This window comes from Ornithorhynchus anatinus, chromosome 18 (genome assembly GCF_004115215.2).
Source record: "Ornithorhynchus anatinus isolate Pmale09 chromosome 18, mOrnAna1.pri.v4, whole genome shotgun sequence".
In the NCBI taxonomy this organism is placed as follows: domain Eukaryota; kingdom Metazoa; phylum Chordata; class Mammalia; order Monotremata; family Ornithorhynchidae; genus Ornithorhynchus; species Ornithorhynchus anatinus.
The window spans coordinates 8,922,184-8,943,613 of record NC_041745.1 but is presented as its reverse complement, the minus strand read 5'-3'; the positions used below and the strand labels follow the sequence as shown (position 1 = coordinate 8,943,613).

General features: G+C 41.8%; 1 protein-coding gene across 3 annotated transcripts in view; it reads left to right on the top strand.

Moving 5' to 3' along the window:
• Positions 1-21,430, top strand: part of KDM6A (lysine demethylase 6A) — a 162,673-nt gene that overhangs the window by 49,692 nt on the left and 91,551 nt on the right. For all 3 annotated transcript variants that reach the window (XM_029046828.2, XM_029046830.2, XM_029046829.2), the window contains exons 3-4: positions 14,271-14,379; positions 21,337-21,386. In XM_029046828.2, coding sequence (XP_028902661.1) covers positions 14,271-14,379; positions 21,337-21,386 — 159 coding nt within the window. The remainder of the gene's footprint in view (positions 1-14,270; positions 14,380-21,336; positions 21,387-21,430) is intronic.

Here is a 21,430-nt window from a genome sequence, read left to right as displayed (position 1 = left end):
TGACTAGGGGAGAAAAGTGGTAGGATTGTAAACCCTAAGGAGCAGTGTAGTTTTAGGGGTGGGTGAAAATTTTGGTGGGCCTGATTGAGCTTTTGAACCAATCAATAATAAAATATTTGGATTGTATTCCATTATCCAGGCAAAAAGTTAGACCCCTTCCCTCCCCCAGCACGAGATCTTCTCTAAGCCCTCATTTCTTCTTTTCCCACTCCCTCTTTCATAGCCCTGACTTGCTCCCTTTATTAATCACCCAGCCCCATAGCACTTAGGTACATATCCATAATTTATATCGTCTGCTTTCCCTCTAGACTGTAAGCTTGTTGTGGGCAGGGAAATACCTGTTGCTCTGTTATACTCTCCTAAATGCTTAATTTAGTGCCTTGGGCACGGTAAGCACTCAATAAATCCAATTGATTTATTATTGAAGTAGTTGGAGCTTCAAATGCCTCCTGCCCCAGACCTTTTCTGAAATAATTGAGAACCCTTGAGTCTTAAATGGTGAGGAAGGTGTGGGGTCTGAAGATAGAGACTTTGGTCAGAATGGTATGCTCTAGTTTTCTGAAGTTTCAATATTGGGTCAACCACCTGCACTGCCTTGTTCACCTTTCTTGTATTAGAGACCCTATTTTGGGGAGCTGGAAATTTGAGATTTGAGTTATGTCCTCTTTTTTTAGAATAAAATAGAAGCATTATTTCTAGCAATGCAAGCTTACTTCCTCCTTTGCTAACCTCATTTATCACATCAGCCCCAATTTGGGAAGTAGAAGGTAGTGATTAGAATTGTCTTACAATATTTTCTCCAGGTATCTTGAGGGCAAGGATCCCCAGAAGAGAGAGTGCTCTTTGTAAAGTACCCATTTATGAATAGTGGGCGACTATCTGTTTTTCTCTTTGCCTGTCCCGGTGATGATCTCATATTGCCATTTTGCCTCATGTGGTATGAGGTAGGCTTCAAGGCTCTGCTGCTCCATGTTCCAGGTTCCCGGGGTCTGGTAGCACACCCCCCTTCCCCCTACCCCCATGGTAAGTGCAGACAGCACCTCCTGCCTCATGTGGAGAATTGCACAAGTGTCAAGTTCCTGTGGGCTCGCTGGGGTTCCAAGACTCGGCAGCCCTTCAGGACAGCTGCAATTTGCTTCTCCCCTCCACCCACCCACTCCCTGACCCCTGCACGTGATGGGCAGATCCTTTAGTGGAAATGAGGTCAGCTTGTTGGCATCAGTCCCTTCAGTGTCCTTAAAGCTAATTTTTATTGTAACCCTTTCTGTCTGAACAGAAAACAAGTCTTTATTTTGTCTCAGAGTATCCCATGGTGGGGAAAGGCTCAGTTGGAAGTACTTGAAGAGCAGTGATGGACAGCAGTGCACATTCAAGGGAGGATAACATTTTCTGGTCTGTCAACTCAGCTTTACTGACAGAGTAAATTATAAGGTGCTTTTTGGGGAGTCTTGATTTTATTTTTTTCCTTCAGAATAGAAGAAGCAGGCAAAGGAAAGGATTTATATTTTGCTTGTGATTTCTTTCCCGTTGGCCAACATACCAGATAGAGACTGGGACCCGGCTCCCCAAATTCAGGTGGTGCCCTCGACAGAGCTTATTCACCGAAACTGCTTCACAAACTGAGATGGATGGTCATTTCCGTACTTAGGTTTTACAGAAGTTGTGTGTACTCTGGGTGATTGGCAGTGGTGCTGCCCACGTGGCGTCAAATCTGACAGCTACACTGAAGGTCACTAGACCAACAGCCTGCAAAGCGTTCTGGTTCTGACATTTCAGTGAACTACAGGCACTATATGTGATTTCCTGGTTCATCCACTTGCTTTTTGTATGATCTGGGTCCAGTCACTTAACTGCTCTGTCCCTCATTTCCCTCACCTATAAAGGATAAAGCACCTATTCTCCCACCCCTTTAAACTCTGAGCCCCACTTGAGAGAGGGAGTGTGTCCCACCAGATAATCTCATATTATCTGCCCCAAAGTTTACTACATAGGAAGTGCTTAAAAATACAGTGATTGTTAGAACAGTTCCTTGAAGCCCAGGTTTATACCACATAAAATCAACCCGAGGATGGAAGAGATATTGTTTGTTGCCACACTCCTGCGCATATGCCTGATTAGCTTTGATTTTCCGAGTTAGTGCTTCATGTTAAATAAATCCCTTTCCTCCCCACCAATGTTGAGATTAAACAATAAACAGTGAGTGGAACTTGGGGGAAGCTCTTCTCACAGTTTGTCAGATTTTGCAAGGTGTAAAAGCGATCCCTGAACAGATAACCAGAGAAGTTGTGGAACTGGGGAGTCAGCTTCATTTAGAAATGAATGATGCAGGTGTTGATGAGATAATTATTTCTGAAACAGATGGGATTATCCATCTAGGGAGAGCCTCATCAAGTTCTGACAAATATGCTGAAAGAGCTGAAGTGAAGTTGGTTTCCACCACCATTTTAGAATCATGGGATTGAGAAGTCTTGCCTTAATGTTAAAAGTTCTGAATTTTTGGGTGTGCATGAGAAAATCCCTAATGGAAACCAGAATTGAGATGCACAGAGGCGTTCAGGAGTTCACCGCCTGCTACCAAGATTAAGAAAAGAAAGCCTACTTTTTGATCTCGATTGGGCTCATTCTTCATTAAAGATGAAAAACCAGCGTTAGAGCAGATCAAGCTGCTTCTTCTGCCACCTCATGCAGACTGATCGTATTAAGACACTTTTAAATTATGGTGGTGTGCTCTGAATTACTTTAATCGAGGTTGAACATCGGGGTAGTGACATTTACCATTACATTTTAGTCTTCAATCTGTTGGTGTCAGTGCTGTGTTTGTCCCCACTTTGCTGTGAGAGAAATGTGAGAGTTATTTTTAGTTGGACACGCAACCGAATGGTGAATAGGGAGAACAATTAGAAATTTTAAACAGGAAAAATGGAAATGTTATAATGAAGCAAAGTCTCAGTCTAGTAAAGTTGTGGACTTTGTTCAGCAGTTTGAAATGGCAAAACACTGAGCAGAGGCTACAGAAAGATTGTGAAACTAGTTTAATAGAAGTGGCAGAAGGAACGAAGGAACCCCAGACAGCAGGAATGGACAATTTTTCAGGGAAATGATATGGGAGTGATTGTTTTTCACTGTCATCTTAACAATGCTAGCACTTAAAAAAAAAATCTTACTGCTACCCACTTCATCTTTGAGCCCCAAAGCCCAGCTGCAATTTGCGAGAATTTGAAATGCATATGTTGAATAAATGGGCATTATGATTCAGGAACTGGCATCAGTGAAAACCTGGTCTGAATAGCCTTTCTAACCGACAGTAAATGCAGTTGGATTTTGTTCAGAAAAAATATTTGCTTAAAAACAATATGTTATTGTTTGCAAACACGTTTTCCAAAGCCATTCCATTGTACTCCAACTTTGATGGTAGGTCGAATCTTTAAAAATCCAGCTGTTCTCTCTTCTGCATCACAATAAAAGTTTTTGGACTCAAAAACAAGAGTAACAATTTCGTTGTTGATCCATCGGGCAGGACAATCTAGCGTGTTCAGCTGCAGCTGTATTGACTCTTCAGTGCTGACAGGACAAAAATAATGTTGTGGTTAACTAAGGAGATGTCGTTTGGAAGTAGTAACTAAGTACCCTTTCTAGATTTTCCAGATCTGCCACTCTTGTGTGCTTGTTCTGACATGTAACTTGAAGGACCAATTTTTTTATTTTTAATTTGTATCCTTTTTTTTTGTTGGGGGTGGTTAAGAAAAATTTGTTAGGCAGAGAGGGATCTTGTTAATGTTCTTGTTCAGATCAATTCAGCATAAAATAGCTATTGTTAAGAACCTAGACCAAACCTTTGTTGTCAAACAAGAATGAGGAGCGGGGGCCAGCCATTCGACAGTGTTTATTGAGCACCTACTAGATGCAGAGCACTGTGTTAAATGCTTCACAGGATTTGGTAAAGAGGGGCTTTACTGTCATAGTTGCCAGCTGCTGGGACTTCAGTATTGACAGAGTTCACTCTGCCTCAGCACTTGTGTGACTTTGCTTCTGCAGGCATTTGTATCCAAACAGCCTCTTGTTTTCTGGTGAGCGTACCCCAGTTCCCTAACAGTATTCCATCCAAAGAGCACAGTAAAAATGTGTGCCGAGGCAGAACAGAGTGGCGTAGCCAACTCTTGATCACTCAGATATTTATTCAGTTTGTGGATTATCCAGACCCTTGATTCAGTCCCTTCTGGCCCACTGCCCCCCATTTGGCCACTGCCACTTCTTAACATGCCTCCCTTGAGGTAGGTAGAAAAAAGAGAAGATGACATGCAAGTTCGGTGAATTGCATTAGCTTTTTTCAGTTGTAATGAGAGTTTCCAAGGTCTGGCCTTAGTCACTTTGGCTTCTTTCTCTTTGGCACTGTGCCCCAAGCTGCTGCTGCTTTATCTTTTATTTCCTCACTGTGTGTATATAAACGTGTACGGTAGTGGCAAAGGTGGAGGACTGAGGTGAAGTTCTGCTTCACCTGGCCTCCCTTTTCTTAGCTTCTTGACTATTTGTAAGGACCCGGATGGGAGGATGGAGGGAGGTCGTTCGAGTTCTTGGCTTAAAAGACAAGGGCAGGTAGGTCACTCTTCAGAGCCAAAGAATAAGTCCCTCCCTTAAAGATAGCGAAATAGGGGAAGAGTAGACCTACTTGCTTGGCCAAAGGGTGAATTTTGCTTTTAATTTTTCTAAGTTTCCTTTTGGTATACAAATAAATGAGATTTATGAAAGTTACAAAGTTGGGGTTTTTTGGTCAGTTTTTTGAAGTGGAAAATCTTCTGCCTGGCCCCCAATCCTAGGAGTTAATGCACTGTTTTCTGAATTGTGTAATGGAGTTCATTTGTGGCTTGGCAAGTACCTGCCATGCTGCCACAAATACCACATCCCGCTTCATGAACAATTTCATCACCTTGCAAGCCATATTTAATATTGAAAAGCAAAAGCTGGTTCAGCAGCGAAATTTTGAAATTCAACCAGTTAACCATTCGAGTTGCTTGTGGTGACGGAATTAAACAAGGCTAACACAACAGGAAAACCAAGCATAAATTCAGACTTCTAAAACTGCAATTTTGTACATATAAGGTAAACTCTGGTATGTCAAGTACTTGAACATAAATGTAGGCTTCTCAAGGGTAGAGATCATGTCTATTACTCTCATATGTTCCCTAGAGACTATTTTATTTCCCTGCATCTGGAAGATGTTCAAAAACAAGTGAATTAAAACTACAGTAATTTTATTCTAGAACGTTTTTCTCCTTACAGGATTTGACTTTGGAATGCTAAGGAAAATAGGTACTCCAACACCAAATTGATTTGGGCTCTGCCAAGGATGCAGGTATCAAGATATTTGTCGTTAGCCTTTCCTTAGCATTCCAAAGAGAACCAATTCCGAGTACTTCACGTTCACTGTTGACAATAAACTGATTTTAAGCAGTGCAGATTGGTTTAGGTGAAGGGTAAATGACCACTGATAAGTATTAAGTGAAATGCAATAAAATATTTATAAAGCAAAATGTCATTCACCTCTGTTTCACGGGGCGTGACCGTAGCCATGTACTACTTCATTTATTTTTAAACCATCTTTCCTCTAACCCCTTTACTTCCCAGTGAACAAATAGCACAATGCAGTTTTGGGGTAGCAGTGACGTTGGCAGGAGCATAACTACCTTCTTGAAGAAATGCTTGCAATTTAGGATTCTTCCTTGATATCCTGCAGAAGTACGTTGAAGTTTGTCAAACGTGAAAGTGCACTTAATTCCTCCTGTGCCTCTCTTCTGTTTTAGTCTGTAATCTCTCTATTTGCAGTAGTCTGCTCTTTTAGAGAGCGGGCAGGTATTTGACCGTAACCAGTTTTGACAGTATTGATTGCTGTTGTCACCTGGTTTGACCCTAACCCTAAAGTTTATCTTTTCCGATCCTGCCAAGAGGCAATCCTTAGGGTGAGGGTCAGTCCAGGTAACAATACAGCAAGCAGATGACCTGGCTGTTGAAGTGCTAAGAGCCAACTTCTAAAAGGGGGCCTGTTAGCTTTTAGGGTCAATCGAGATGACCCCATCTTTCCCCCTGCCCCCATGTTGAGGGATGACTCAACATTCCTGCCGGGCTTCTTTCTTGAGTCATCTCAAGAGCAGGAATGTCCAGTTGTAACTTTGGGCCAAGGAGCGTCTCCAGCCCCACAGTGTTTCAGGATGGAAACCCAACACCAGAAGTATCAGAAATCAGATATCATTGGAGAATTAAGGTGCTTCTGGATGGCAGCTGGGAACCAGCTCCTGATTTGAAAAGAAGTTGTTTTCATTCTGCCACACAAACTGTTCAAAGGGGGCATTCTCACTTGGGTTTTTGGAATTGTTATATTTTCCCCAAACCTCTCCCCATTTTTCACTCGCCTTTTTTAGGAAGAGTGTCCATATTCACTTCATGAGGTTTTGTTGTGAAAGATCAGCATGGAGCATTTTGTTTTTTGAATCCCTTTTTCCCCCACCCTCTGACTATAGTATATAGTTATGTATTGTTTTGGGTGATTGACATCTGATAAATCAGCACTAAAAATAGCTTTTGAATCATCCGGTTTAAATACTTGGTAACTAGCTTTTTTGTTTCAGGAACTAGAACTGAAAACTTAATTTCTTCCAATTTTCAGGCGTGGGGAAAGCATGAAAGGGAAATATTTACCAAGTCACGTGGTGCTGTATAGTAGATTACCTACCTTTTTTCTTGGCAAGGGTTCATTCACCATTTCCTTTGTTAGTCATCTCTACCTTGAACTCTTTCCTCTTTCTACAAACTACATAAAAATTCTAGTCAGTGAGGTTTTTTTAAGTATTAGGGAAGCAATTGTCTTAGAAAATGTGTATCATGGAGCATGGGAAATAGCCAAGGGAATATTGAAGTAAAAAGGAAAGTATTTTGGAGATTCATTGCTAAATGCATGACACGGCCCTTCCTTAACTAATTCACATTTGAAAATCATCATCATCTGTTCTGCCCTACAACATTTAACCAAATTGGCTAGTGATTGTTGCTGGTATTATTGGAAAATGAAAGGTAAATTGATAACCAGGAAACAAAAAACATTTCACCTATGAAGCACAGTCATCTCAAGAATAGATAATCCAGTCTAGGTTTTTTCAGGCATTTTACTTCTTTTTCCTTGACTGCTGGTCTCATAGCCATTCGCTGTTAGTTATTACATTTTTCCAAAGGAAAAAAGAGGAAACTCATCTAAGTTTTTCACTTGTTAGCCATTCAGGAAAGAGTAATAGGCATGGGTTTAAATTAGCAGATGTAAATTTAATTTTGGTATTATTTAATTTAGGATTGGCTAGCCTTGCATGAATTTTGTGACACCAGTTCTGATTTCTTGACAGTGGCTTATAGTTAGCCCTTCTATAGTTCATTCCTATCCTCAGCACCTAAATACCTCAGTGGATTTTAGTATGCATTTGTATGTTCAATTATTCAACTACCTCATCCTGGCATATTTGTACTACCTCCTGTTTTAGCCTTGTTCTTCCTCCTGCTCTCACTAAAAATTTTTTTGTGTCCATCACGGAGGTAACGATCCTGTGTCTTCTGTGGCAGTACAGTGCTTGACACTCGGTAAATGTTCAGTAAATACCATTAGTGATAATTGTGGTGATTAAGTATATTGTGTAAATTAATTGGAGTAACAAGACTAGGTAAGATTGCCTGGTGCATGTGTTGTGTTTGTCTAGGAACTCCTTTATGGTGTTGACTGTGCTCTCGAGGTGCGTGCAAAAGATGCACAAATGATTTTGTATGGCTTCCCAGAGGTAGAATGGAGGTATTGACTCTTGCCTCACAAAAATTGAATTTATGTAGTGACTCATATCTGGAAAAAATTTTAAATGTTATTTGTAAAGAGTTTATTATGTGCCAGGCACTGTACTAAGAGCTGGGGTAGATACAACGTGGCCTAGTGGATAGAGCACAGGCCTGGGAGCAGAAGGTAATAATAATAATAATAATGTTGGTATTTGTTAAGCGCTTACTATGTGCAGAGCACTGTTCTAAGCGCTGGGGTAGACACAGGGGAATCAGGTTGTCCCACATGGGGCTCACAGTCTTAATCCCCATTTTACAGATGAGGGAACTGAGGCACAGAGAAGTTAAGTGACTTGTCCACAGTCACACAGCTGACAAGTGGCAGAGCTGGGATTCGAACTCATGAGCCCTGACTCCAAAGCCCGTGCTCTTTCCACTGCGCCACGCTGCTTCTCTAAGAAGGTCATGGGTTCCAATCTGGTCTCTGTTACTTGTCTGCTGTGTGACCTTGGGCAAGTCACTAACTTCCCTGTTGCTAAGTTTCCTCATCTGTAAAGTGGGGATTAAGACTGTGAGCCCTATGTGGGACATGGACTGTGTTCAGCTTGATTATCTTGTGTCTACCCCAGTGCTTAGAATAGTGCCTGGAGCAGATTTAAGTGCTTAAGAAATACCATTATTAGTGTTGTTATTATAGTTATAAAGGATAATTAGGCTGGACACTGTCCACATCCCACATAGGAGTCACAGTCCTAATTCTGATTTTGCAGATGAGGGAACTGAGGCACAGAGAAGTGAAGTGACTTGCCCAGGGTCACACAGCAGACAAGTGGTGGAGCTGGGATCAGAACCCATGACCTTCTGACTCCCAGTCCTTTGATTTATCCAGTAGACCATGCTAGATCTCGACAGTAAGTATGTAGAGAGTAGATATTGGTGTGAAGAGAGTAAAAATACAAACCAAGTAGTGGAAAACCATGATTAGGTGGGAAGAAGAAACAGATGAGGTGTTCCCTTTGTCTATTAATTTTGGAAGATTTAAATCATTGTTTTTTCTTAGTTTAAGTTCACTCTTAAAGTTGTCAAGTCATTTTTAGCCCTCTTGTATAAATGCCACCATTATCTAAACCTAATTTTTTTTTTCGGCAAAGAAGTAAAATATTCCCTTTGGCTTGAAGCTTCTGCATGATTCAGTGGTCATGTCACTTACCGAGCTAGAGAATAAATCCATTGTACGATTATCAAATGTATAACTTTTTTTTACTTGCTGTTTTGGGGATGAAATGGGAGGGAGATTGTCATCATTATCCTAAACTGTTTAGATTTCCTATTCTATCTAAGCTTGTCTTCTAATTTATTGGATTTTGACACTATAATGTCCTCTAACTCTCCCAAGAGAGTAGACATATAATTTCCCCTTGAGTCAGTCAAGCCTATGTATTGAGCACTTACTGTGTTCAGAGCACTGAACTAAATGCTTGGAAGAGTACAATATATCAGACACATTCCCTATCCACAATGAGCTTTCAGCCACAGAGGTAATAATCTGTGTGGACAATATTGCCAAGAGAACTGGTCTTATTTTTTTTTGGTTGGGGGGTTGGGGCAGGAGAGCGGAGGAGGAGGCAAGAGGGGAAACAGAAGTTCCCCCTGTTAGCAAGATTTGGCATGACGTGACTGGCTCAGTGGAAAGAGCCCGGGCTTGGGAGTCAGAGGTCGTGGGTTCTAATACTGGCTCTGCCGCTTGCCAGCTGTGTGACTTGGGGCAAGTCACTTCACTTCTCTGTACCTCAGTTCCCTCATCTGTCAAATGGGGATGAAGATGGTGAGCCCCACGCGGGTCAACCTGATCACCTTGTATCCCCCCAGTGCTTAGGTGCTTTTCACATCATAAGCACTTAACAAATCCCAACATTATTATTATGTTGGTCACTGCCCTGCAGGTTGGAGCAAATCACTTGATGGCTGATCTTGCCCCATCCTTGTTGTCAGTGAAAGCTGAACCAAATGGAATTCTCTGTGGGGTCTCTCTGCTAATAGCCGGTGTAGCAGGGGCAATTGGAAGGAACTCAGAATAGAACTAGATTTTAATCTCCTTCAGTGCAGGAACCCTATCTACTTACTGTACTTGTTCTCTCCCAAATGGTTAGTCCAGTGCTCAGCAGTGCTCTGCACACGGGCACTAAATAAATACCACTGATTGGTTGGTTGTGGGAAGACCATGGCTGTGACTCAATCTGACTTTTGGGACCGTTGGTTTAAGTTCTGAGAAACTGAAATCCTGCTCTTCCTGCCATAAAAATCATCACCCTTGTCTTCAATTCTTATTTCATCTTAAATGTTTGTTGCCAGTCCCCTCCCCAGTGAGGGGGAGGTCTGTCTGGGACTGTGTCTGGGTCTTCAGTGTACATCTTGACCAGTGCTTAGTACAGTGCTTGCCTCAGAGGCACTTAATGAATACTATTTCTACCCTCCCCCCCCACGAGGTGTGAAGAGGGATGAATACACACCATGAAGAGGGATGGAAGCCCATAAATACTAGGGGTGGATGATGAGGTCTTGTGATTTGGAATGTTGGAAGTTAATCTGGGAAGGCTTCCTTGAGATGGGATTTTTAAGAGGGCATGGAATGTAAATTGGGGGTGGGGTGAACTGTTGGTTGTGTGCATCCCCTTCATGACCTTTTCAAAGACTGAAAAATACACTTTTCTTTCCAAATGGCAAATAGCATTTGGGACTAGAAGTAAAAACAGTCTGGGAGTAGAAAACATTTTGGGAAAGAAAATGGAATTTGTTTGCTTATGGCTTAAAAGAAAATTACAAATTTTTATGGTCAGTCCTAGATAAATTTTCATTTGTACAGTATTGTACTGTACTTACCCAATTTTTTTCCAAAAGATTAATGTAGAATAACAGAAATGAGAGCCCCTGAAAATCTTACACATCCTCAAATTATAGTAATCTCTGAGACTTTTTAATGTTCTAGCATTCAGATTTTCTTAATTGTAGAGAACTGGGTGGATGATTAGTCTTGCCTTAATGATTGTGATTTTGAATACTTGAATGTTTGGATAGCTACAGATAGACTAAAAAGACAGTGAATGGGTTTTGTTATTTTGTGTGCGTCGGTTCTTAGGGGCCAGTATATTTGAAATCCTGGTAATTAAAACTCCCATTTGTACCAGGGGCTGATTTTTTTTTTTTTTGGTGGGAGGGAGGTGAGAATGGGGCTTTAAAAAAAATTGGCGTGGCATCAGTAAACTATTTTTTATAAAGCCTGGGTTTGAAATTAAGAGAAGATATTGAGTTATTAAAATTTTGAGGTGTCCATGGAAAAGTATTTTCCTCCCAATTAGTCTGAAGAAAGTAGAGGAGAATTTTTGGTTCTGGAATGCACTTGGCATAGGGGTTGGATGGAGCTTTGAGGAGACAGTGCAATCGATCAGTCATATTTATTGAGTACTTACTGTGTGCAGAGCACTGTACTAAGTACTTGGAAGAGTACAGTAGAAAAGAGGTGGTAGACATGGCCCCTGCCCACCACGAGCTTCCAGTCTAGAAGCAAAGAGGGAGGGCCAGAGGGTGGTAGAGAAGGAGAGATGAAGGATTCTTACTTCTGCCACCCTCCGCCATGGTGCTGGCTGCCGACAGGCCCGGCTGAAGTTGGAGCTTGCCTTAGCAGCTTGGAAGATGAATGTGCCAGTGGTTACCCAACTCTTTGGGGGTGACGCTACTGCGGGGAGTGGTGGTGGTGGTGGTGGCCCTTGGCCCCGGCCTGAGAAGCAACGTGGTGGCCATTTTGGGCTCCTGTGGCATTCACCCCATCCAGGCAGCGGCGGAGGTGCCGATGATAGAGGCTGTGGCCTGGGAAGTGCCAGCTACAGAACAGTTATGGCTGAGCTAGCCCCTGTGTGCCATCCATCCATAGAGAAGCAGCGTGGCTCAGTGGAAAGAGCATGGGCTAGGGAGTCAGAGGTCATGGGTTCAAATCCTGGCCCTGCCACTTGTCAGCTGTGTGTCTTTGGACAAGTCACTTAACTTTTCTGTGCCTCAGTTACCTCATCTGTAGAATGGGGATTAAGACTGGGAGCCTCAGGTGGGACAACCTGATCACCTTGTATCCTCCTCAGATGCCCCGTGCCCTCCATCCTTGGTACCTTCTGAGGGCAAAGCACTCAACACTTGGGGGAGTAGTAAGCAGAAACAAAAAAGAGTGGTTTTTCCCCCCCCAGGTAGCTTACTAAGGGAAGAAATGTTTTATTCTGTTCTAATAGAATAAGGTTATGCAGTTACCACAGTGCACTGCACACAGTTAAGCCCTCAGTAAACACGAGTGATATATCAATCACTTGTACTGAGTGCTTACTGTGTGCAAAGCACAGTACTGAGTGCTTGGAAAAGTACAATATAAAAGAGTTGGTAGACAGGATCCCTGTCCACAAAGAGTTTACTGTCTAAAGAAGTAATACAAATGTATCAGGGTGAAATAGTTGAATAAGCAATATGTAAAAACATGCATGTACATATAACCCTACCTGTGTATCGCTAGAGTTATGTGACTGGGATATGGTATTGGGAATTGGGAATTAGTTTTGATGATGATAACGATTTTTGTTAAGCGCTATGTGTCAGGCGCTGTACTAAGTCTTGGGGTGGATTTAAGCTAATGGGGTTAGGCAGTGTTTTTTTAAAACAGTCTTCCTGGAGGAGAAGGGATGTCATCCTTTTACCTCCCTCTCTCTCTTACAGAGGCTGGGGGAGCAGGATATTGTTTATTCTAGTCAGAGTTCCCTTTTTGTAGTGAAACCCTAGGATTCTAGCATCACTCATCACAGTGACCCTCATAGTTAACAATGCCACTATCTCTCTCTCTCTCTGCTACAATCCTTTTAATAATCTGACAGTACATACGCTTTGTGGCTTTATACATTCAGTACAGCCCTTTTCATCTATTCTTATACCCTATCTAAAGATTGCTGCAAGGCATTTTCTTCCATTTCATTGCCTCAGCATGTTATGCCTCACTTTCCTTTATTTCAGTATATGCATGATTTTGTTTTGGTTGATGTATGTTTATATTCTATCTTTACTATTTGGAATTTTTCCTTCATTTTTATGTCCTATTCTTAGCCATCTTCATGTAATAGTGCTTGGATGCCTACTGGCCTCTCTTATTTCAATGATTCACTTCTAGAGTAGAGTTTTTTTTCTACCTTGCCCTTTAAAATTATGTATAGGAGAGGGCTTTTGTTTAACTCCCTTTTTGATCTCTCCCCCATCACCACCCCCAAATTTGGTAAAGCCCAGCATTACGGTACTTGTTAAATCCTTACTATGTGCCAAGCACTGTACTAAGCAGTGGGTAGATACACAGTCACTGTCGACATGGGGCTGGCAGTCTAAGTAGGAGGGAGTAGGATTTAATCCCCATTTTACAGATGAGAAAACTGAGGCACAGAGGAGTGTAGCAGTTCACCTGAGGTCACAGCGGGCAAGTGGCAGAGCTGGACTTTTAACCCAGGTCCTCTGATTCCCTGGTCTAAAAATAGTAGCTGTGGTATTTGTTGAGCACTTACTGTGTGGCAACCAATGTACTAAGCACTGGGTTAGATAGAAGATAATCACAATCTAAATTGGAGGGGACTGAGACACAGAGAAGTGAAGTTATTTGCCCAAGGTCATCCAGCAGGCAAATGGCAGAATCCAGGTCTTCTGACTCCCAGGCCCGTGCTCTTTTCACTAGGCCATGCTATATAAATAGTACTCTTCATATTATTTTCAGTCTACAGGCATCCTGTTTAAATTATTCAGCTCTCCGGACACTTTCTGTATCTATTTTTACTTCTCTTATTACATTGCTAATTTTTTGAGGGCAGGGAATGTGTGCCCCGCTTCTCTTTTTACCTTCTCGCATGCATAGTACAGTGCTTTGCGTGCAGTTGGCATTCATTAGATACCACTTGTCTGACTCATTAATCATGCTGTTTATTAGGTCTTTACCTTGTGTTAAGCATTGTGTTCAGCAGAGGGGTGGATACTGTTTGAACGTAGTCCTGCCACACACAGGGTTTATAGTTGAAGAGGTAGCCCCCCACTCTTCCCTCTAAGTCTCTTCTTCCCTTGAGTTTATGCATCGTATCTCTCTCTACAACCTCTGAACCCATGACCATTTCGGTTTCTCTTTATCATTCTTTAGCTCTTACCTTTCTGTTCTCTTCATATTTCTCCTGACATCTTGTACAAACACTTAGCACAATGCTCTGCACACAGTAAATGCTCAGTAAATCCAATTTAGGTTAAGGTATCCCTGTGTTTCTTGGAATTTAAGATGACTAAGGATTATATATCAATATACTACCTTCAAAGACAGTATTGTTTAGGATAGTGTCAGTAATTACAAATAATTTTCATGTTCTAATCAAACTGAAATGTAATATTGGTTTTTTTTTCCTATTTTTCTTTTCCAGGCTGTTCGCTGCTATGAATCTCTAATCTTAAAAGCTGAAGGAAAAGTAGAGTCTGATTTCTTTTGTCAGTTAGGTCACTTCAACCTTTTATTGGAAGATTATCCAAAAGGTAAAGTCTTATTTCTCAACTATTTATTAACATTTAAAATACTTTGAAAGCATAGTGTTTTATTAAAAATCAAGATCCTTAGTATTTCAGGGGTCTTGTTTGCCTGAGGCTGAATTATTTTATATGAGATATATGTGTGTGTGTGTATATATATAAATATAAAATAACCTGTAGATGGGATTTATTGCAGTTTAGCTTATGGAATAAGTTTGGGGCAATCAGCATTATTGGAATGATGGAACTGTAGATCTATGATGAATATGAACTTATTTGGGGAGGTGTTTTTATTTTAATTTTTTTGAAAATTAGAGCTTAATTGCGGGGGGGGGGGGGGAATTTATTTTAAGCCTCAACTTCACAAGTGCTTTTTTCAGTAATATTACTCCTTTTCAGCATTTGCAAAAGTAGAGGAAGCTACGCAAATGCTCAAAACGAACGGCTACTTGTTGGCCTGCATAGTAACCTTTTAATTGAGGGTATCAGATTCCAACATTAATCCAAAACTTTGCATCCAATTTTAGGTAAGGAGGGAAGGTGAAAAGAATAACGATCATAAACCAGAAAGTCAAAACTGACCACCAGTGCCAGTTATCCAGGGAAACGCCAGGGTTTTAGAGAATAGGGAAAAGTGAAATTCTTCAGGAAAAATAATATATTTGATCTCTTTTGAAATGACCCAACTCTCCTCTAGAATTTACCCTTACCTCTCCACCCAAACTTCTGCCACACCGATCCAAACTTTCATATCCAGCTTTGACTATTGTATCAGCCGCCTCGCTGACTTCCCCACCACCTGTCTAATCCATATTTTCACTCTGCTGCCCAGATCGTTTTTCTTAAGCAGTTCAATCCACCCCTCGCGTCTTTCCTCAAAACCTCCATTCGTTTCGCGTCAGACGAAAACTTCATACCATCAGCGTCGAGGTACTCAATCAACTCTCTCCCTCCTACCCAAACTCACTTATCTCTGCTCATTTCATTTCTCTAACGCCATCTCACTCCCTCTACTGTGATCTCACCTAGGTCAGTGCCCTACAACTTGCCCAAACCCTCCCTTTACAAACTCCCTCCCCCTTCATATCCAGCAATAACACCACTCTCCCCCTTTTCAAAACCTCCTAAAATCACATCTCCGAGACTCATTTCCTAAAGCCTTATTTCTCCCTGCTCCTCACCCATTTGCATTGCCTATAAGTTCTGATCCATTCCCCTCAAGCATTCGTTCACCTCACTGTTGGCACTTAGGAGCATATCCTTACACTTTGCCACTTCCCCTATCTGTAGTTGATTTTGAAAATGTCTCCCCTCCCCTAGACTGTTACGATCCTTGAGGGCAGGGATCGACCTCTGCTGTGTTCCCAAGTGTGAGCTCAGTACATTGTAAGCTCTCAATAAGTACCAGTGATTGAAATACCACATTCCATAATGAACTGTTTCTAAAATCAGTGGGAGAGTAACACTTGATCAGACAAATGCCCTTAATTCAGTAGCCATGGCCGAGTTAGAAAAGGTCCATACATTTCATTTTCGGAGAAGCAACGTGGCTGGAGAAGCACCATGGCTCAGTGGAAAGAGCACGGGCTTAGGAGTCAGAGGTCATGGGTTCGATTCCCGGCTCTGCCACTTGTCAGCTGTGTGAGTGTGGGCAAGTCACTTAACTTCTCTGTGCCTCAGTTACCTCATCTGTAAAATGGGGATTAAGACTGTGAGCCCCACATGGGACAACCTGATTCCCCTGTGTCTACCCCAGCGCTTAGAACAGGGCTCTGCACATAGTAAGCGCTTAACAAATACCAATATTATTATTATTTTGGCTGACGATCTATGGAATATGCTCAGTTGAGGACCAAAATTCTTTTTTGTTGTTCTGTTTCATCCTCCTTTTCTCTCCCCTCCTCCCATTCCACAGTAAATCAAAAGTAATATTTTATGACCAAACAAGGAGTTGATGAGGGCTTAGAGCAGGATGGTGGTCCAAAGGGGATGGATCACTGCAAGTGCTGTAGAGCTAGAATTGGTAGCCTTTAGGGATTAACTTTTCTCACACTGTCTAAAGTGACATTTAGGGGGCTGATAGCCGTTAACCCCTGTAAATAACTGGTTAAGCAAATTTGTACATGTATGAAACTCTTTCGGATAGTCGATTTAAGTTTGCACTTTTTTTGGTTAATTGTCTAAATCACACTCAGAATAGAAATGTTAACTAATTGGGTTTTTTTTTTTATTCTTGCAAATAATTATCAGTTACATTTTTAAAATGTGCTCCCAGTTTTAAATACTAAACCCTAACAAGCCAGTTTGGTATTTTTCATTCAGTGGTATTTGAGCACTTACTATGTGCAGGTCACTGTACTGAGCACTTGGGAAAGTACACTATAACAGAGTTGGTAGGCATGTTCCCTGCCCACAATGAACTATATTGTGTCATCAAAACAGAGTGCTGATGCTTTATTGATACTGTGTTGATTAAACAGAAATGTGTTTTGTATGTATGGCACTGCTAGAATTTTCTCAAAATAATCCTCAATTATGTCATGTGAATTTTTGCCTATTTCCAAGATCACTCACAGATTTATTTCTCTGAATTGGGGGAAGAAAAGGAAAGTTTTAAAAATAATAGCCAACCAGAAGCATCTGATGGTGGGAGATTCAGGCCCTTATGTTGAAATCTCCTTGGTGTCACTGATGATAAGACCTCTATTAAATGCCACTTCTGTTTGCTATACTGATCAAACCTTTCTTGATGAGGTCCCTGTGGATTTGATTCCATGATACCTCATTTAAGGCACTTCCCAGAAATGCAGTGTTTGGACACTGCTGATATAATGCCTGCAGGCACAGAGGGAGACATTAATAGAAAAATAATTATCAGATAATGTAAACTGGTTAGCAACTCCATTATAATTGGCATGAATCATGTATGTGAGGTTATTATTATAAAACATTAAATTGAAATTACATTTGCAGAAAATTCACTGGTTGTCTTATGCTTGACACGTTGAGCCATTCAGTTTAGTTTTATTTATAAGGCATATGTTGAGATTCATATTTAAAAATGAGTGTTTTTACTAGCTTTGCCATTACTGTTGGCAAAATATCATTGTTTCTGATGTGGTTTTTAAATTGATACATTTTATGCATCCTATGTTGTCGCAGTTGTTCCCAATTTTCCAGTGTTAAGTTATTCATTCAGTGGTATTTACTGAGCGCTTACTGTGTGCAGAGCACTGTACTAAGCACTTGGAAAGTATAGTTTGGCAACAAATAGAGACATCCCTACCAGTGGGCTCACAGTCTTCCCCTTTTCCCAAGAGGCTCACACTCTCCTACTTATCCACTTCTTCTCCATCCACCACTAGCTTTCCACTCAAGCTAACCTAATCACTGTGCCTTGTTCTCTTCTTTCCCACCACTGACTTTTTGCTCACCTCCTCCCCATTGCCTGGAACTTCCTACTCCTGCAAATTTGATGGACTACAGTCATTCTCTGTTTTGAAAGCCCTTCTGAAATCACATTCCCTAATACAAATATTTCTGATATTTGCTAAGCGTTTTCTGTGTGCCAAGCATTGTACTGAGCTCTAGGATGGTTGCAAGATAGATTGGGCACAGTCCCTGTCCCTTAAACCCATGTGATAACTGGGCCCCATTTTTTTGGGTGGGGAACCTGAGTCACAGATACATTAATTGTCTTGCTCCTACTCACATAGCAGACAAGTGCTAGAGCTGGGATTAGAACCCAGATCTTCTGGCCTGTGCTCTTTCCACCAGGCTACACTGCTCTTCCAGGAAGTTTCCTGATTCATTTCTAATATCGCAGCATTTCTGCGCTAAGTACTCGCAGCCTAACTGTTGCACTTCTGTAAGTACTTTTCATGAAGTCCTAATTATTATGCATATCCTCCCTGCCCTCTTCTAATTGTAACTATTTTAGCGTGTCTGCAGTACCATATTGTAAACTCTTCTGAGTAAGGATCACGTCTGTTAATTCAGTTGTATTCTCCCAAGATCTTAGTATGGTGGTCTGCCCACATTAGTCAATCAAAAATACTTTTGATTGAAATTTATTTGACCTGGATTGAGAAATGCAAAATGAGAAGAATTTCCAGTAACATTGCCTTCAGCATTCATTCATTCAATAGTATTTATTGAGCGCTTACTATGTGCAAAGCACTGTACTAAGCGCTTGGAATGAGCAAGTTGGCAACAGATAGAGACAGTCCCTGCCGTTTGACGGGCTTACGGTCTAATCGGGGGAGACGGACAGACAAGAACAATGGCAATAAATAGAGTCAAGGGGAAGACCATCTCGTAAAAACAATGGCAACTAAATAGAATCAAGCATATATGCTAAAGTTCAAGCTAAGGGTTTCTGAACATGTGGAATGTTTGATGTTATTTTAACTTAAGCTGAAAAAAAAACCTAGGAACGTCAGTGGAACATTATACAGTATTCGTTAGTCCATTTGTAGCAGTGAGGTTTTACTCTTATTTCCCCACCAATTTGACTAAGAAGTCAAAACAAGAGAAATCCTTTTAGGTATTAGTCCCAGCTCATTCAAAAGGCAAGCGTAAACTTAGCATTTAAAGCTAAGGGATGTATCGAACCATGGGTGGGTTCCCCTCCCCCCCACCAGCAGGGACCAAGAGATTCCCCCATCCTGGTCTTTCATGCTCCATCCCCACTGTAGTCTGATGAGAACTTGATCCAGACTAGTAGCTGGATTGAGGGAGAGGAGGGGGTGGATCCAGGAAGTGTTACAGATACTGGACAGGATTGGACACAGTGGATCGGGAGACCTGGAAGACAGTGTTGAGTCCACGGTGATGATGCTACCGAGGCTGTGGGCTTCTGGGGCAGGAAGGTTGACAGTGGTGTTGATGGGAGTCGGGGAGAGGACTGGGGTTCCCAGTGGGGATGAGGACCTCCATTTTAGACCTGTCGGAGTGCTGGCAGAACATCCGAATGGAGATGAAGGCTAGAGTCAAGGTGAGGTTGAGTATCTGAGGAGATTGGGGATAGGGCAATCCATTTGGGAGTGACTCCTGGAGATTCAAGAGTGAAGGAGGACTCTGAGGGAGTGAGCATAAAACAAGTGGAGAAGAACAGAGCCTTGCGGGCCATTCACAGTTAAGAGATGGAAGGGAGAGCCAGCCAACTCAGACAATCTCACTGTCCACACCCCGGACCTGCTGGACCACCAGCTTTGCACACATGAGTTCAGACACTGCAGTGCATCTTTGCCAGATCTAAGCTATTAGAGAATACCATCTGACAGGATTCAGTTCGGCCTGATAGTATTCTTTCTTTCCCAAAGCCTCAACCCAAAGAACTGAATGCTGCATGCCAGGCTCTCTATCCCTGTTGTCTCCCAGCCCCACCTTAGCTGCAGTATTTGTGATTTGCTCTGTGCTGTACTGGCCGGGACGGGCTGTGGGTCACTGCGCATAACCATTTCGTTCCAAGAGTGTTCCTGTAAATATAGGAAAAAACAGGAGTTCATGCTTTTGCAGCTCGAGGTGTTTTTGCTAGGCTAGAAACCCCAACCCAGTGTAGGCCGAGGAACCATGAAACCACCGATGAGTAATATCTCACCTGTTCAGGGGTTTTTCTTGCAACCATGAAAATGAGAATCTAGGCCTATTTTTAGCTTTAAGGTTTAATTGCTTGCTGTTTGTGGTTTTGTGGCTCATGGCGTTTTCCAGGAACATAATCCATGTTCCTGGCAAAATTAGTATAATCAGGAAGGGCTTCTAGCAGATTGGGATGTCAGCATAGGTCTAGGTCCGAATGTTTAAAAAAAAATCTCGCATTTGCAAGCCCAAAATTGTCCTGAATTTGAGAGCTACTGTGCTCCTGTTGGAGGTTTCTTGCCAAGTCTCCCCTTAGATGTGGCTAAAGGGCCCCCAAATCTCTGCTTTTGCTGCACGTACATGGGGTTCCGGCGACAAGTCTTCTCATTCATTGATTCATTGGATCTGTACTGAGCACCTTCTGTGCGCAGAGCACTGAATTAATCACGGGTAAAGAAACACTGCTCCAGACTTGCTCTTGGGCAACCGTAGGGTCTAAAATAAGATTTTAACATAGTTTTGTCCTATGGTTTCTTGAAGCACATATTTCTTTTTCCATTTTGCCTGGCAGTTTTCAGGCCCAGAAGCAACCAGCTGCAAGCCTAATCTGGGTCATTGATTCATTCAGTCATATTTATTGAGCACTCACTGTGTGGAAAGCACTGTACTAAGCCCTTGGGAGAGTAGAATACAACAACAGACTCATTCCCTGCCCACAACGAGCTCACAGTCTAGAGGGGGAGACAGAAATTAATATACATAAATAAATGTTCTTAAAGCCTAAAAGCCATCTGGGCCAACCCAAGTGTGAAGGTGACGTGACCCAAGGCCACTAGTGTATTGAAGTTACACTATAGCTTTCTGGAAAGATTTCCGGAAATGTTAAAATGCTATAAGGAGGTGACATTTGTCACAGAGATAGGGTTCCGCTGCCCCTAGCCTTTGCTGAATGGTTTAGTTGTGGTCACATCCAGGCCGTGGACTAAGAAAGTTCAAGAAGGAGTTTGAAGTAGCCCTAAGATGGGGCCAGATCCAGGCTACGGTATTCCAGAGGATTTTCAGGAAGGTGTGTGATCCTGGTAAATTGTGCTAGAAGTTTGGTTCTGCTCAAAGACAGGCTGGGCGGGCGATTGACTCCCAACTCTTGGGTTACTCCACCCTGGACCTGCAGGAATGGGGTAGATAAGGTTATCTTAGTAGCGTTATATTAGTAGCGTTAGTTGGAAAGTTATATTTTTGTCACTGAATTACAGTGCAAAGGTTTGCAAAGTTAATAGAATACCCACAAACTGCAAAATTTCAGTAGAGTGTTCATTGGGGCAACTTTTGAAATATGAGACTGCTAATATTTTGCTTTTCTAAAAAGTGTCTTTCCTTTTTCAGCATTATCTGCATACCAGAGATACTACAGTTTACAATCTGACTACTGGAAGGTTTGTGCTACTTATTGTCTCTTAAAATACTTTAACATTTTGAT